At 50.9% G+C, this 17,676-nt stretch overlaps 5 protein-coding genes across 5 annotated transcripts; 1 reads left to right on the top strand and 4 right to left on the bottom strand.

The window, feature by feature from the left end:
- Positions 1–545: 545 nt before the first annotated feature.
- Positions 546–2,876, bottom strand: An14g06190 (uncharacterized protein; the record flags this gene model as incomplete). The annotated part of the gene is made up of 4 exons (XM_059744344.1): positions 546–881; positions 919–949; positions 1,000–1,061; positions 1,182–2,876. 4 exons carry the CDS (start codon positions 2,874–2,876, stop codon positions 546–548), a joined length of 2,124 nt encoding a protein of 707 aa, XP_059606449.1.
- Positions 2,877–3,404: 528 nt separating this feature from the next.
- Positions 3,405–5,451, bottom strand: An14g06180 (uncharacterized protein; the record flags this gene model as incomplete). Its single annotated transcript, XM_001401204.3, has 2 exons — positions 3,405–5,092; positions 5,163–5,451. 2 exons carry the CDS (start codon positions 5,449–5,451, stop codon positions 3,405–3,407), a joined length of 1,977 nt encoding a protein of 658 aa, XP_001401241.1.
- A 984-nt stretch (positions 5,452–6,435) lies between these two features.
- On the bottom strand, positions 6,436–8,552 carry An14g06170 (uncharacterized protein; the record flags this gene model as incomplete). Its single annotated transcript, XM_059744342.1, has 5 exons — positions 6,436–6,776; positions 6,890–7,024; positions 7,269–7,362; positions 7,729–8,102; positions 8,204–8,552. 5 exons carry the CDS (start codon positions 8,550–8,552, stop codon positions 6,436–6,438), a joined length of 1,293 nt encoding a protein of 430 aa, XP_059606448.1.
- Positions 8,553–9,475: 923 nt separating this feature from the next.
- On the bottom strand, positions 9,476–10,471 carry An14g06160 (uncharacterized protein; the record flags this gene model as incomplete). The annotated part of the gene is made up of 1 exon (XM_001401202.1): positions 9,476–10,471. One exon carries the CDS (start codon positions 10,469–10,471, stop codon positions 9,476–9,478), a length of 996 nt encoding a protein of 331 aa, XP_001401239.1.
- A 1,888-nt stretch (positions 10,472–12,359) lies between these two features.
- Positions 12,360–17,544, top strand: An14g06150 (uncharacterized protein; the record flags this gene model as incomplete). Its single annotated transcript, XM_001401201.3, has 3 exons — positions 12,360–17,229; positions 17,414–17,464; positions 17,504–17,544. 3 exons carry the CDS (start codon positions 12,360–12,362, stop codon positions 17,542–17,544), a joined length of 4,962 nt encoding a protein of 1,653 aa, XP_001401238.3.
- Between the last annotated feature and the right edge of the window lie 132 nt (positions 17,545–17,676).

Raw genomic sequence — 17,676 nt, 5'->3', positions numbered from 1 at the left:
AACGCCATCTTTCCCTTTCATCCCCAACCCTAGAAAAACATTTGAAATGGATCGAAATCACCTCAAACAAACCACCCTCCTCCTCCCACCCATCAACCTCCCCTCCCCTCTAACCCTCACCTTCGCCCCTCCCCCTTCCCCAACCCCAATCCCCCCTCCAGTACCACTCCCACTAACCAACCCCTCCAGCCCCAAATCCCTCCACGCACCCTCCCCCCTACGTCCNTGAAGCGCCATGGCCCTGGCAATCCCAAACGCGGCATGCTGGTCCGGCACAACATCGTCCTCGTCTTCCGGGTTAGGCGGCTGATACTGCGGCGGGATGTAGATGTCTTCGATAGGGAGGAAGGAGGGTGTCAGGGTGGGCGAGGTAGTTGCGCCGTTGGTCATTGTTTGGTTGTTTGTGGCGGATGTGTAGGGGTTGTTGCTGGTGGAGGTGGTGGTGTGGTGTGGACGCGTGAAGTCTTCGAAGTAGTCTGCTAGCCGCGGGTGGTGCATGTGGATGTGTGTGGGGGTGGAGTCTTTGCTCTATTATTTTTTTTATTTCATGTTAGTATAGGGGAGGAGGATGAAGAGGTGGTGGTGGTGGTGGTGAGGGGATGAGATGGGGATGGGATGGAGGGGAGGTACCATTTTGAATGCAGAACGCGGATTAGAGTTGGAGTGGAGGTGAGGTAGTGTGTAGTGGTATGTTTAGTGTATGGTTGAGTATTATTATTGTGGACTGAATTGAGACGTGATGTGTTGGTAGTTGGTTGTTGTGTTTGTGACGAGTGTTGGTGTTGAAGTTGTTGCGATGAGTTTACGGAATGGAAGTCCGGTGTGAAATCACCGCTTTCACCAGCTACGGAGTACATCCAGTCACCAGAGAAACCATGTTGCTAACCCATTATCTAACTACCGTAACTAAAAACCTACATATTCGTACTCATCCGATGCACTATAGGTACTGCACTCGGCGGCAGACTGCCCATCTCCGTCACCACCATATCCACATACTCCGCCGGCGTCACATCGTACATGATATTCAGCAGCTGCAGATTCGCCGACTCCTTCCAATCCTCCAGCGGCGACGACTTGCTCTGTGCCGCCGTGCTCGTCTCCACCGGCGCACTGCTGGCCTTGCCGCCCTTCTTGGGCTCTACGGCCGGCTGCGCTGCGGGATCCGGCAACCCGGTCACCTGCTGAACTGGCTCGACCGTAACCAGCTCATCGGCGTCCGCGATCTCGTTGACGACGATACTGTCCAGCGCGACGCGGTCTGTGAACTTGACTGTCTCGCAGCATACGATGACGGGAACCTCGACGCCGCCGGCGCGCTCCTTGGCTGACATGGCGACCAGCGCGGTGCCGACGCGCGAGTACAGGCGACCGTTGCTGGTCATGGCGTGGGCGCCCAGGAACACTTTAGTGGCGTCTTTGATGGCGTGGCTGATGCCGTTCATGAGGGAATATTGCACGTCCAGACCGGCGTTGGCGAGCGTGCGCGCCAGGTTCTTACCCTCGAACAGGGGTCGCGAGTCGATGATGGAAACGCGGAATTGCTTGCCCTCCTTGTGTGCTGCCAACAGCGTCTGCTTCACGATCGAGCTGCCCGCAAATGTGACGATCACATCTCCATCCTGAATCTTCTGTGCTGCGCTGCCGGCAATGACCTGGTCGGCGACGGTGATCTTCTCACGGATGAAACTGTCGATGAAATCGCACAGCGAGGCCTTGGCGGTGGCTTCGGGGACAGACGGATCAATGGAGGAGATGGCGAGCTTAAGGGCGCGAATAGCGTTACCCTGACTGATAGACAAGGGACGACATGTAGAGAGGTAGGTAATCTGGTGCGAGAGGTGAGTAGTCAAGTGGCGGGCGAGAGAGGTTCCCAAGGGGGTAGTATAAGCTTCGATAACCTGACAAACGTTAACACATCCTGAGCCCCACAGCATATCAGTAGAATAAAGACATACCCTCTTGAAAGCCAACAAAGTAGCAACACATCTGGCACTACTACCACAAACCACATAATCTCTCATCTGCATGCCCAGCGCCAAAACCGCCGGATGAACTTCTTTTCCAGCGCCAGCAATCGTAGTCCTGCGCTGCTGACCATACAGATGTCCAAAGACCGAGACATTCTTCTCTTCCTGCTTCTTCTTCAACTCCGCCGCCCCCAGCTGGCCGGTCGCCTGCGCCGAACCCCGGCGAGGCAACTGTTTCTGATGACCACCCTTCTGAGGCGTCGCAGCACCAGAAGCATCCTTTCCACCAGCCCCGGCACCACCAGGACCCGACGCGCCCTTCTTACCACCAGCAGCTGACTGACCCCCACCGGGCGCAGCAGCACCACCACCGGACTGTTCACGTTCGGCGCGTTCGCGAGCGCGACGGGCGGCCTTTTCAGCTTTGGCTTTCTTCTTCAATTCGGCGGGGGAGAGCGCGGCACCATCTCCACCAGCGGCGGCAGTATCCTTCCCTTTGGATTGTGATTGTTGCTGTTGTGATTGTTGCTTGGCGGGCTGTGATTGCTGCGGTTTAGCGGGCTTAGCGGAGGCGTTGGCGCCGGCGGCAGCAGCGGCAGCGCCTGGGGATGATGAGGATTGCTGGGATTGCATTTCAGCCGGGGGTTGTGAGGAGTCAACGGGGGTCGCCATTATGAGAGGAAATGTGTAGTAGGAGGACGGAGGGGGAGAATCGAGGCGATCGGGAGGGGCATTGGAGACTTTTTCGGCGGAGGAGGAAGTGGAAGAAGAAGTGGATGTTGTGGGGGGAGCCGGCGATGAAACCCGTTCCCGTCGTTGACTCACGCTTTGCTGCTGCTGCTTCACATAAGCTGCTGTCACCACCACTAAAACACCCAAGTATTGCACCACGGTGCTTCCCAGCATAAGGAGCTTCTCTAGGAGTAGCATTCCACTGTGTTACTTTACTTCACTAGTAAAGAACTTTGTGGTGGTTGGGAGGGGCGTCATGGGGGGTTGCTGAGACCGGATCTCACCGTCGTTGACTAGGAATTGCTGTACCAGACGATATTCTATTTATCTATAACTGACACCATCATGTACCAATGTATACTAACTATAGCATGTACCTGAGTTAGAGCTGGGCAGACAAACGATCAAGCCACAGCCGATGTGCATCCACTAATCACAAGGTTTCATGGTATTCGGGCATCAAGCATCCTTGTCATCCTACCATACAATCATGTCATCGTGCCAGAAAAGTAAAAGCTAAAGGCCAGAGAAAAAAAAGAAAGCAGCAAAGATATCATCGCAGCGAGACCCAGTTCAAATCAAACCAGCGTCTCCAATTATGTGCATCCAAGTCAATTCATCAATCCATCCAACGCCATAATCACAAAGCCACCCACGCTACCCAGTCCAGTCCCATCCCATTCTATTCTCGAAATTGTCCATTTATCGATTGTTGGCCCAAACATCGCCCAGCGCTCGTCGTCGCTTCCGCCCTTCAGGCTTCCAGCTGGGTCGGAATCGCTCGTGGTCTGTGGCTAACTTGCGCTTGAACATGCTCAGGTCGTCCAGGAGATTCTCCATGTGCGTCTGCATTTCCTGCGCTTCGACATGGCTGGCTTCGCTCTGCATCGTGTCTTCGTCTTCCCAGATGAGGTCCGGCTCGGGTTCGGGCTCGACGTCAGACGGAGGCGATCGGGCACGGCTGAGCCGCTTGCGATTGGACGGAGAGCCATCGTTCTCATTCACACTGTATAGGCCACTCCGGCGCTTATGCACCACCACCGGAGGGATCGGGTTCCGGATACTGTCCAAGGCCAGCTTGAGGTGATTGCGCAGGGCCTCGTTCTCTGTCTGCAGCTGCCGGATCTTACACTCACTCACCATTTTCGTCTCCTCCATTAGTCGCTGAAGCTTCTCTACCTTCTGCTGATAATCTTCGAGGCGCTCGTTCTGCATCTCATTCTCCCGTCGGTTGGCTGCTGCCAGGCTGACACTCAGCTGGAGTGTGCGGATCGTTTCCGCCATCTCGGCGATCTGCTTATCGCGTTCGGCAGCGGAGAGATGGTCCTGATTAACGCGGGCGCGTGTGCGAATGCGCTTGGCTTGGTCTGCGTATCGTAGGGTGGAGAGCGTTTCCTCGTAGTCACTGGGGGAGATACATGCTATCATTGCCGTCTTCGAATTGCCCCCGAGACTATCCTTCAACAGCCAGGTCAAAATTGAATCGCGATACGGGACCACATCCTTGCCCTTGCGTTTGCCGCCTCGACCCGGTTTGGGATCTGCCAGTGCGGCAATGACTCGGCCTAGTGTTGTCAGGGACTTGTTGATATTGGACCCCTCGCGCAGTCGTTGACCGGTTGCTTCCGTGGACTTGGCTCGTTCTGAACCTGCCAGATCGACGAGACGTATTCGTGCCGTGCGTTCAGTGGTTTCATCGGTCGAAAGGTCGTGGTGGATCTGTTTCAGAGTAATAGTAAACACTGCGTGTGATCGGGACGACGTATCATTCATCTTCGTGCTGGCCACAGTGCGCGATACGTCGCCCTTGCGCATGAATTTCATGAGTTCGTCGAAGCTCTTAACTGTCACCTCCGTCAGGTCCTTGACGTACGGGCCTTCCAACGGGGACTCCCGAATACGAAGGTAGTGCGGCGGGTCGCTCCGAGGGACGAGCAAATCGCGCACATGTTCATTGTAGACTTCAAAGTAGGAGACGCGCACGTTGAAACTGATATCCGGAGATTCGGCGCTCTCAATCCGTTGAAATAAATCTTCGCAGGTCCGAGGGATCAGTCCAGGCGCTTCCGGCGTGCCCATCATGGTGTAACTCTTGCCAGAACCCGTCTGGCCATAGGCGAATATGCAGGTGTGGTATCCTTCAAAGTTGTGATCCAGGAACTCTTCTCCCAAGCAATTATAGACGTCTTCTTGGTGAGCGTAATGAGGGTCTCTTTCGTTATGCGACCAGAAAGAGTTGTCAAAGACGAACGATTTATCCTCCAACACCTTTCCGCGCGCCTGCGATTTAGGCTTTCCTTCGTCTTCCGGGCTGATCTGGGGTGCTCGTAGCTTGGTCGTCTGCGTATGCGGATCCATGCTGATCAGACATTCGGCATTGCGGTTAATTTCTATGCTCCCAAGAATGGGATGACTGTCAGCTTCGCTTTCGTATACTCTTTACCGTTCAGCCAGACGTACCTCTGGGAAGGAACTTTCTCACTCGGACGACAACGCGCACGTTGCCGCCGCCGGAAGGACTCGACATGCTGTCGACTCGGTGGTGCGCAGACACGGCTACGCCCTCGCGTGCGCGCAGCGACGGACTGGACGCGGTTGATCGTAAGGTAGCGGCGGAGGCAGTCATCGAATGAGCCGAAGGACTGGTGATGCCGGTTATCGCAGAGACCCCGGATGACGAGGCGGAGGACTGGGAGCCAGGCCCGGAGCCGTGGCCGATATGGTGGTAGAAACGGGGGTCCAGGGCCATTTCGTGACCGTGATCCCTCAAGAACTGTACAAACTGAGTGAGGTGTTCACGATGGCGTTGAAGTAGGCAATGGTACATACAGGCAACTGTACCACCGAATGGTAGGGACCGAGAGGCGGGTTTTTCTTATCGAGGAGGGATTGATATTAAGGGTATGGGGGGTAGCGGTGGTGGCTGCTGGGTTAGTGGACCCAAGAATGGGCGTAGTGCTCGCCCTCGAAGGGGGGGAACTAGACAAGGAGGATATCCAGAATGTATATGCTTGCGCGGTGCGTCCGTCTGCAAGTTCAATTGACATCCGGCACTAGACAACAGAGCGATTCCACTCTCAACATGGGGTAAACAGCCGGGCAGTCGGGGGTTTCGGGAAAGCTCCTGCGATGGAAGGTGAAAGAGAGAAACATGCAGTGGTACGCAAGGGGATAGAAGACAGTACACACACACCCCCCTCTCAAAGAAGGCCCACGAGGAGATGCAGCGATCGAGGAGGGACCAGAAGCGACAACAGAGAACTGGGGGGTTAAGTCATGGGAGTTCAGATGAATGAATCGCATCGCCATGATCTCGTTTGGGGATTTCCCGATCGGGAATAGTATGGAGCCTGAGGCAGCGCATAGACCTTCTGGCAGCGGGTCGTTGCCATGGCAATTCTACGGACAGCCAGGGACACGAACTCACGATAAGGAAGACTTACTGCTGTGTCCGGAGAGACACAGACCGCCGAGGATGCAGGATGCAAGGATATGTCTCGATTGCATACAATCTGATTGTTTCTGTTGGCCCGGTGGTCAAGGAGTGTACCACCGGGAAATTACTAGCACTATCCACATTTACACATTGCATGCACTCATGTCTCAGCATCCACCGCTCTTGTCCTGCAAAGAGTGACTGACAGCATCGAACATTCCGCATGGTCTCATATCATATAGCCGCGTTGCCCCCTCTATGGACGCCTCCAGCGTCATTCTTCCCATCGGGCTTGACTTAGTCAAAGTCTTGATTGGCGGCGTCAAAAACATCTCCCTCGTCTGGACCTTGTCGTTTTTGGGTCATTTTAGGCCCATCGATATACGAGATGGCATCGGGTACTGGATTGCCGTTCTTATCCAACGTGGTCTCGAACATCTCCTCCGGGGTCCAGTTTTCGGTGGGATCCTTAGCCTTGGAGGAGGTACTTGGCGCAACCTTCTCCTTGGCGGCTTCCGCAAGGCGCGAGACGGGATTCGAACCTCTTGAGGTCATGGTGGTTGTATGTTTTCTGTAGAAAATCATTAGTTGATAATCTGGCTGAAACTGCTGCCCATCTCCATGGCAATCAAGTACATCTGCACTCCCAATCAAGGAAAAAAAACAGCAAGCGTACCAGATGGTAGTACAATTGCCAAAATGGAGTTCAGTTCAGATGGTTACATTCACATTAGCATACGATGAAACCAACGACTGAAGCGAACTGGGGCACGGGCCCGGCCTGATATATGGTCCAAATGTGGCGTTGATGATGGGATGATGACGATGGGACTCTCCGCATGATGGACTTTACTCACAGGCGGCTGTTGCTCCCAACCGCGACTCTCTGGTCTCGAAGCGTTATGATTGCTTGGTTTTGGCTGGGTGAAGTCATTATGAAGTTTAAGCGGTTCGCATCATTGGTTGAGCCTTCGTAAAAGCAAGGTAGGACCCATGGTAGGATGCATTATGGTTGCGTTGTGTTCGATTGTTGTTCTATGGGGTCCATGGTACATTAATTGGTCTCATTAAGACGCATTCCAATCATGGTGATTTGTGGAATGTTTGTATAGCCGATCTGTCCAACGTACCCGCGCGGGGTTGGATTCGACCCCACAGCCTGGGGTAAGCGACGACACAACAGTTGCACACTCCAAGTTGCTCCCACACCCATTCCGATGGTGGCTGGCATGCTGGTAATACTAGCGCAAATAATGTCTCTTAATTTGACGACATCCGAGCAATTGCTATTAATCAACCATCGCCAAGGCCAATTCTCCCATAATGGCTAAGCATATTGTGCCGATATCTCATGACTTGGGCGGAAGCCCGTCTTCTCATCAGCCATCGCACTCCACCCTTGAATTACTATTTTATAACTGCGTACTAACACCTTAATATGCTCTCAACCGTTACTAATGGGGCTGGGCCTTCTTCCTAGTAGGAGTGGGAGGAGTTGTAATTGGGGAATAACAGGTTAGTTGAGATTGGCTTTATCTGTATGCCTACAGGCTAGAGACAGAGCTTGAAACTTCATGATAGCTGTATGACCTTCCTCACATCAAACCCGCTGTCTGCTTTCGGATCACTCCCAGGCAACACATACCCCCGTTGATTGCTCACAACTCGTACCCCCTTCTCCTTGAAATCTGTATTATAATGAGTGTGCCCAAACACCCAGACTTTCACCCCGTCCGGAACCTCTGACAGGATATTAGTTCCAAAGGCAACACTCCAAGGACTCTGAGCGTGTTTGGGGTTCGATGTCCCCTGAAGCGAAGGCGCATGGTGTGTTACAACGAGAATTGACCGTCGTTTACTGTCTTTAGCCACTGTTCTATTCTCCGCATGTATCGAATGTACCTCCTTCATCAACCAGGAATAATCAGAACCATGGCGTGCATTATGGTCATCAACCGACCAGTCTGAAATTCTTTGAAAATCTTTCACTTTTGACTGGACAACTTCGGCCGTTCCTGGGGTACTTTTGACCAAAGCGTGCACCCAAGTATACTAACATTAGAACCTGGAACATCGTATCGTTTCTGATGGAGGACAATCAACCGTCCATCAAATGCAGGATCCTCTTCAAGTTGTTTTGCCATCTCTATTCCCGTATCAAACGTCTCATTATAGAACTCATGGTTCCCAAGTAAGAGAAACACTGATCTAAACCGGTCAGTCTGTTTCTGCAGAAAGTTGCGGTAATCATTATAGTCCGTTAAGCGTCCGATATCACCCGCGAGGATAAGATACTCTGCGCAAGCGGGAATTTCATAAGATGAGTATTGTTGGTTAACCTCCAGATGGAGGTCAGAGAGGATCTGGAATGATACAGAAGATCGATATGACGAAGACCATACTTTCCGAAGCATTGTGGTTACTTCATAACGAGTGAGCGGTTGGAGAAGGCGGAGCTACTCAAACAGGAAATTCCACTGGACGAAAATACATAATCACGTGATTATTGACAGTTATCGTAGTATATACTAGTGCAGCAAGTTGGACTAATATTCTGGAGTTGATGTTCAATTATAAATGTGGGTACTTATTAAGATTCTCTCTGTATGGGATGGAAATAAGTATATAATGACGGTGGGACTCTGAGCGTGTAGAATGAAGAGCGAATGACACGCTAGAGATGCTCCCTTGCTTTTCTTGTTCCTTCAAGTCGTCAACAAAGGGTACAAGTAATAGTGTCGGTTTTACATACTGTTGTTAGGGAAGTTCCACAATAGGTCATTAGTAGCTTTTCCGGGAAATACTTGTTTATGGACGCAATGACAGCAAGCGAAGAGCTGCGCCGTATTTATGCAGAATATCCGACAGCCTTTATGGCCTACGGCTTAATATAAATATGTAGGTTTTCCCCAATAATGACTAAACGCCTCTCTACTAACAACTAACTAACCATCTGGTAATATATAGTGGAGATCAGTATTTGTTGGACGTTCCATATCCCATATTAACGATATTTAGTTAAGTATCTGCTGAGAATTGTAGTAAGACGATACCGCTCTAGCATATACACCATGGTATACACCATAACGATATCTGAAGCCTAAAGACGTTTCCTATACCTCTAATATCCTCGTATGAGGGACCAACGTGGGGAGTAGTAATACGGTTCGGTGGCTTGCCAGGTACTTCTGGCCGTCGGCGTCGTTTCTCTCAGGGCTACTTTTACGCCAACAGCATATGACCCTCAAATGAGTGAATTGATAGTAGAGGTAGCCATAGTAAAGGTATGCGTAGATTGCAAGGACCAGCAAACTTTGTTTTCTACATGAAGCTTAGATCATGCATCATGTCCATAATCGTCAGCGGTATACTTGTGGTCCAAGATTTCCAGAGTAGTGTGGCTATCATTATAGCCCACCCAAAAAGTGCCAGGGTTTCCGAATTGGTCATAGAAAATAAATCGGTAATAAAAAAGAAAACCAAAAGTCCAATCAAAGTCATAATTCTGAAGATGCATATGAGTAAAGCATAGGGCGTTGCTTTCCTCATTCACGGTGATCTCAATAGGAGCCCCAGAAGCGCCCCCCACCCTTCGTGTTTCTTCTGGGCCCATCGGCCAATAGTAGAAAATATCGAATTCATTGCTGGCGGAGAAGAAGCAAGCCATGGCGTTTTCCAGGTAAGAATTCTCCACGCCCTGATCCGTGCGCAAATTATCGCCATTGACATCTGCTTTTCGGAGTGGGTATTTATTGGTGGTAAGATAATAGTTTGTACTAGACCATTTCTGCGAAGCCACGGTTTCGCCAGTGCCGGATGTAGTATCGCCTTTTCGAAGATTGATATCATCCAATTTGTACGTCACTACGTCCGTGCCCGTAAGTGTAGCTTTGGAATCATAGGGGTCACCCGCGGTATGGACAACAGTCCCATTGGGCTGTTTGATGCTCGCGGCGACTCTCTTGTTCTCCACCTTTGTTGTCGTAACCCAGTAGCGCTTCTTTTGGGAACCCCCATCTGTTAGAGATAGGTCAGGCTGGAGGGCCTTTTTGGATGATGGCAGCGAGTGGTCGAACTCGTTTTCTGTGGTAGAATAGCTCCACGATCCCGAAAGTTCCGTGGGAGGGTCGTCATAGTCGATGAGTTTGATTGTCTCGAGGTCCGATTCACTCAATTGATAGGAAGTGTTTGTATCTGGATCAATAGTCTTGATAACAACAACCACAGGAACTTGCATGTTGCCATTGGCGTAAAGACCATCACTTGTAGCGCTGGGCGTGGTGGTCTGAACTTCGAGCGAGGTAACCTCCCAGGAGACGGAAGTTGAACCCATGATGAGGAAGAGATGAATGATAACTGATCTGAATGATGTGGGTAGCAAAGACCTCTGAGCAGACAGTGATTTAAGGGGTTATTATAGATTTCTAAAACGTAGACAGCAATAGCAGATGCCCATCATGTCAGTTGTATCACTCCGATATCAGCTCTGGATCACACAGGTCCTTCGGGATTTGGTTAATTGAGGAGACCGAACCCTCTTCTTTGAATCCACCCCATCTTACGAGATCCTCCGGGGGCTTTTGACCAATGGAAATCCTGCCTCATCGATCGTTGGCCACATGAAGGTTACAATGCATGTGTAGTGCTATATAGAATGAGCTTTCAGCTCACTCCATAGTGGGTCAGCCAAGTCAAAACGGGTTCGAGCATTTGTCTAGGATAGTGCATAGATAGTACTGACATGGTACTTCCCCTCAGCGGGTTCAGCTGCGCCCTGGATGCATATGCATGCTGATTGCTGGGCTTTGCCACACTCCTGCAGCCTGCTTGATCGAGGAGCGTTTAATCTATTGTCAACGGCGAGCGGAACCTATCAGTCGGAGTCTGGGCCCTGATTTCAACGACGATCTCTAAATGAAGTCACCTTCAGGATCGATTCCAATCCTATCCATGAAGAGTAACAAAGTACTGAGCTAGTACTGAACCACCACCAGAGCCACTGCATACCTTCTTTGTTGGCATTAGTGATGGTCTGCGCAGAGTGTCCTCTTCACTAGTGCTTCCGCTAGCAGGGGTCTGTAACACTACCCATCTACTAGACTAACACCGCGGCAAAATGCTACGATTCATCTGCGACTGGCATCAAGCTGATTCTACCTAGTGATTAGTCGAACTGCTCGAAGATCTCTTGCCACCACAGCACCACCAGCAGGGTGGGGTGGGCTTGCCATGACCCAGCAGGCATTCCTTCAGGACTACACACCCCCCTCCCCCGAGTCATTCTTTCCACTGAATATAGACCAAATGAATCAATAAAATTTTTATTAAGGGATCACCGTACCCGGGATTTGATTGTTTTTAAGGTTACGGCAATCTGCGGTAACTTTAGGAGAGATGCAGTGGCTCGTGCCATGCGACGCGGGGCCAAGCGATCGATGAGGCCCTATGGCTACTTCCTACGAAAATCGGGTGCGCCTTGACGCGTCTTCCACCTTCCATAAGCGATAGAAGAGCGGATTCATTCAATGTAACATTAATATGATAACTACATTCCTAGTATTGCCCAGACTCGCTTCATAACCCCTCATACTACTAGTATCCAATACTAATCCGCCTCGGGATCCATCATCTCGGAATATATTCCCGAGCTGAGATTTCAGCTGGCAAAATCGAACAATGTGAACAACTACTAGTGGCCATCAGCTGGTCTTTTTAGCAGTTGCAGCACTGCAATAGTACTGCAGCATCTCGGAGAGTCCGACAGACATGTAATCATACTGTATTGCAATTGGGAGTCTGGGACTTCAGTATGTACGGGGTCGTAATCAATGCATGCTATATTGCCACCATCATGGTGTCAAGCACGATCCGAGTGAGGCCTACTTGACGTGCTGGGCCAACTTGAAGCGGCAACAGTATTTCGCAGACGGACGAATGCTCATCATCATGTTCCACCAGTAAGACATGCATGTGTAGTGTCGAGACCTGCGTTTACGGGTTGGAGGTGACGAAGAAAACATCGATTGCTACACCAACAATTCAGTCATCGTGCTCCTGCCCCTCTTTGCAAATAGATTAGAAGCATGTAGTCATTTATAAGTGTGCATTTAGTATATATAGGGAGTTGGATATGGCTCAAAGATCCAGCTTCAACTGCCCTTGTTCACAATCCTTCCGTTGCAAGAATCACAGTTTTATTGGATATCAGAAAACTGCCCATCATGTCTTCCAACCCAAGTGATCTTTACTCCCAAAGCTTCAATTTCCAAAGTTTTCTGCAGAAGGGAGTCGATCCTCGTACTGGACAATACACCGTCAGCATTAAACTCTTTGATGCACCATCTGAGACTCGCAACTGCCCGTCATTCAATCTATCGCTGAGTTACAATCCGCTCAACACCAAAGATATCGGTCTGGGCACTGGCTGGTCCTTTAATCTGCCCTCTTACGACCATCGCCAAGGCAAGACTTTGTTGCTCTCGACGGGAGAAAACTTCCAAGCAACTGAGACGACCAGTGCATTTTTCATTCAGGACCAGAAGCTCAAGAGCTTCCAGGCAAAAAGAACAGGATCATCGGCGGGATCTACTTATGAAGTGGCGTACAAATCAGGCCAGGTAGAGATTCTCTCTGGTTTTAACAATACCTACAACCAATCCGTTCCGATCACCATTTACGGCGCAAACGGTCGTCCACTCAGTCTGGAATGGACTCGCAACGGTGAACAGCCACGACTGAGCAAGATCCAGGATGGTGATGACGTTCTGCTGGATATTCAGTATTCCGATATGCAGGTGACCATCACCAAGGCCCCAGGAACAACCGCTGCCAGCACCTTCACCCTTATCCGCCGTAATGCGCAGCTAACCCAGGTTAAACTGCCACTGAATGACGACACGCCCCCGTGGCGGTTTTCCTACAACTCTCTCAGCAACGGATTTGTGTGCGTGTCACAAGTGACAAGCCCTACTGGTTTAGTTGAAGAGGTCAATTACAAACAAGATGGTCACCAGCTGCCCTCTGGAGCGCCTTATGCGAGGATTCCATACGTAGTGTCTCACGTGGCGCGTCCGGGGCGTCAGCAGCCTGCCATAAAAACAACTTACAGCTACTCCTCATATAACTTCCTGGGCTATGGAGGGGCACGGCAGTGGAGCAGTACCGGTGATAATCTGTATCAGGTGCCTGCGGAATACCAGTACACATCCACGGCGCAGCTTGAGGGTGGAACCACCACAACCTATACGTACAACAAGTTCCACCTGACCACCAAGATCGAGGAACAGCTGAACACGAAAAAGACCACGCAAGATATCACGTATCATACTACTCCAAATACAGCGTTTGATGATCAGCCTGCGCAATACCTGTTACCAAAAACGGTGGCAATCACCTATGCGGACACAAAAGCCTCCAGTCGGACAGAAACAACAACAACTGAATTTGACGAATGGGGCAACCCAACCACAGAGATCAAGCCGGGTGGTCTGATTACCACTCGCACATATCATGCCCCAGACGGAGAGGCAGACTGCCCGGCTGACCCTCATGGTTTCCAACGTTATCTGAAAACAGAAACAGTGACCCCGGCAGAGTCTTCCTTTACTGCACCGACCAGAACAGAGAAGTTTAGTTATTTGGAGCTCCCTACTTCGAGCAATGCGACTGTGCAGACAGTTGTCGTGCCATCATCACGCGTCACCCTCGAGGGGGACACGTCGCTGACCACTGCCGAATATACGTATGTCAACCAGCCAGACTCACGCGATCATGGACGCGTCCAGCAACAGAAAACATGGTTATCGTCGAAAGATAGCGCCACGACACAGACATATGCTTATGAGTATCTCAATAGCGATGAACTGAAAAAGATACTCAATACGGTCGGCTTTGATGGCGTTTCGGCCAAGTTTGAGACTGTCCATTCCTTGTCGTCTGGGCAGGTTACTGGGCAGACAGATGATGCGGGTATCCAGGATGTCTTCCAATATGATGCATTGGGTCGATTGGTGAAAGCCGCAACAGCGATTGATACCGAACAGGAAGCGGTCCGCTACAACAGTTACGCCATTCCTGACGACGGCAATAGTGGCATGGTGCTGTCAGTGACCGATGCCAAAGGTGTTCAAACACAATACATTTCCGACGGCCTGGAGAGAATCTGCCAAGTGAAGAGGCAGGATGATGATGGCTCGTGGGATGCATCTACCAACACATATTCCGGCACTTTTCGCTCACTGCAGGAGCATACTTACAATGCTGTGGGCCAGAATGTTGAACAAATTGACATTGACTGGCTGCGTACCAAAGAAGGCGATCCAACGGAACTACGAACGATTAAGAAACTAGAGTATGATAACTGGGGTCAGGTCCTGAAGACGATAGACAACAGCACCGGCGTCACGACGATTTCAGAGACGGATCCTATCAGCCTGAGCCAAACAGAAGGAATCGAAGGCGAAGGTCAAACCGTGACGCAGCTCAATCTGTCCGGCGTGCCTACTCAAATCCGCCTTCTGGGTAAAGATGGAACTGAGTACAGCAAGCTTACATACAACTATGATGGTCTTGGACGACTGGTTGAAGAAGAGGATGCCTTGGGTCGCAAGACAAAATACCAATCTGATTCGTTTGACCGAGTCACCAAGACCACCTGGGCGAGCGGCCGGGAAGTCAACGTCCAGTATGCCACCCAAAGCGCGGCAGCCCTCCCGACCTCACTCCAAGTCAACGACACAAGCCTTGGTGGGCAGTCTTTCGACGGATTGGACCGATTGACGCGGCGAACAGTCGGTGGACGCAGTTTGAAGCAATCCTATCAGGGTAGCACCCCAGAGCCAATTCAGATTGCCACGGACAAGGGCGACTTCAAACTTACATACGAGCCGGGTTTGCGCCAGTCGCTGTCCACAGTCAGTGGCCAGGACAGAAATGAGACATACAAGTATGACTCCAAGACGGGCGTTGCATTACAGCTCAAAGGCTCATCCAGCACTGCGGATCGTCAGTACTTCCCGTCAGGCCTACTAAAAAGTGAAGCGCTCGATCTCAGCGAAGGTACCGCGTCCTTTGCGACACAGTCGACATACTCGATGGCCGGGAAGCTGCAAGGATATACCGACGTCCATGGCAAGGAATACCAAAACATATATGATAGTGCTGGCCGTCTGAGTTCCTTGACTATAGGATCCCTCACGGTCTCTTATTCCTACGACAGCGCCAACCGTCTGTGTGGCACTACTGTTCAAGACAAAGAACATGACTCCAACCTGACCACCAGCCTTATCTACGATGATTTCGGTCGAGAAATCGAGCGCACCGTTTTGCAAGGGGACAAGCAGGTGTCTAAACTGATCCAATCCTACGGCAAAACAAGTCTTATCACCACGCGGCAATTGGAAGTTGATGGGAAGACTGTACGAAACGAATCGTTTTCCTATGATGAGCACAACCGTTTGGTCAAGTACAAATGTGAGGGAAGCCAACCTCCTAAGGATGAAAAGGGACATGAGATACAAACGCAGGAATTCACCTTCGATAACCTCGATAACATAACATCTGTCACAACTGGTTTCCAAGATGGTACCCAAAATACGGCGACTTACTCATACAGCAAGAATGATCCGACCCAGCTCAGTCAAATTGCAAACAGCCATCCTGATTTTACATCTCAAATCACCCTGGAATATGATTCCAATGGATGTCTCACCCAAGACGAGCAAGGTCGTACCTTGGAATACGACAGCGGCGGCCGCCTGGAGTCAGTCAAAGATAGCAGTGGCAACCTTCTCAGTCAATACAGCTACGATGCAGCTGGCAGATTAATTTCCCAGTCAATCCCCGACCAGCCAGATACCCAGCTGTTCTACCGACAAGACAAGCTTATAAGTGTCAAGTCCGGAGACCGCCAAGTGAGCTATATCTCTGCTGGCAATGAATACTTGGGGCAGAGTACCCAGAGCGGTGATTCTATCGAGATTCAACTCTGGGGATCAGACGCCAATGGCTCTGTGCTCAACTGGTTCAACACAGCACAACCAGACCAGATCCACCAACAGCAGTACACACCTTACGGCTTCGGTGCCCCTGATTCAGCCTCCTCCATAGGGTTTAATGGCCAGTGGCGTGATCCAGTCACAGGATGGTACCACTTGGGTAACGGATACCGAGTCTACAACCCCGTCTTAATGCGCTACCATGTCCCCGACCCCGGCAGCCCGTTCGGCACGGGTGAAGTCAACGCTTATGCTTACTGTCTGGGAGACCCAATCAACCGCGTCGACCCTAGCGGCCAGTGGAGCTTCTTCGGACTCTTCAGCTTCAGCTGGAAAGATGTGATTACTACCGTAGCCAGCGTTGTTGTGAGCGTTGCAGTCGGCGTTCTCACAGCCGGGGCAAGTGTGGCCATCGAGATCGGCGTGGGAATCGCAGCCGGAGTGGCGACCAGCGTCGCAGCCGGAGCGGTAGGAGATTTAGTCGAAGGGCGACTGCCCACCTGGAAGTCCGTTGGAATCGACGCCCTTAGCGGATTGATCGGTGGTGTGCTCGGGGAAGCTGGTGGCCGGGCTATAGCTTCTGGACTCAAATTCGCGACCAACTTCAAGAGCTTCATCGGACGAGCTGGCTCATATACGGTCAATGAGGTTACAAAGACGGGATTCAAGACAACTCTCAAGGAAAGTATCAAAGGGGCCGTGGAAGGTGAAATCGCCGGTCAGATTTCAAATGGTTTCTACGGTGATGCACTCTACAACGCGTTGCAAGGCGACGACTCTTCGACGCCCCAGCAGGCCACGAGCTCCTCACCGGTAGCTAGTTCGCCGTCGTCATCCCAGCGATCTCAGAAGGGCCAGGTGGCCGTGGTCCGAGAGGCGTCGCTGGCCAGAGATCCCATCAGACTTTCTCTGCGGGATGGTCAATCCACCGTTTCTAATCGGGACCGGGGATTCGGTAAAGAAGCCGGCAAGTCCATTCCGAACATCTTGAACCGCCAGCTGAAGTGCACGTTTGGGCCTGTTGGCGCATCGCAGGGCAAGCGGCAAGCGACGGGAAGTGGTGCGCTCGAATCATTGGAGAAGAAGAGGAGATTGTGTGCGTCGGTGAGAAGTCAGATTCGGGCTCAGGGTGCCTAATTGAGGAGATGGTATGAACTCTTGCTCTGAAGGAGAAGTTTGATGGATAGAAGATGAGTTGGCATTAGATGGTGTTTCTTACTTTTCCTAATTCTTCTTTCCCCTTTCAGTGTGAGCAAGTTCAAACAGCAATGTCATTCTAGTCTATCTAGCAACTATATACTATCACAATCTGAGAGATTCCTCCATAATTAGTAAGTGCGGCTGTAGTCAATCTAATAATGCCGTGACAGAATCAATGATGGTCTATGGCGCATGCAATCTGAAATGCTAGAGATAATCAATAATGAAAGTGTGTAAGAGAGTAAGAGAGTAAAAGAAAGCGGAAGAGTGTGTATGTATGAAAGAGTGTGAGTAATCGGGAAAAAAAGAGGAGTAGGGAGACATTAGTGAGGAAGGAGATATA

Source organism: Aspergillus niger (genome assembly GCF_000002855.4).
Source record: "Aspergillus niger supercontig An14".
NCBI lineage: Eukaryota > Fungi > Ascomycota > Eurotiomycetes > Eurotiales > Aspergillaceae > Aspergillus > Aspergillus niger.
This window is presented reverse-complemented; position numbering and strand designations above follow the sequence as displayed.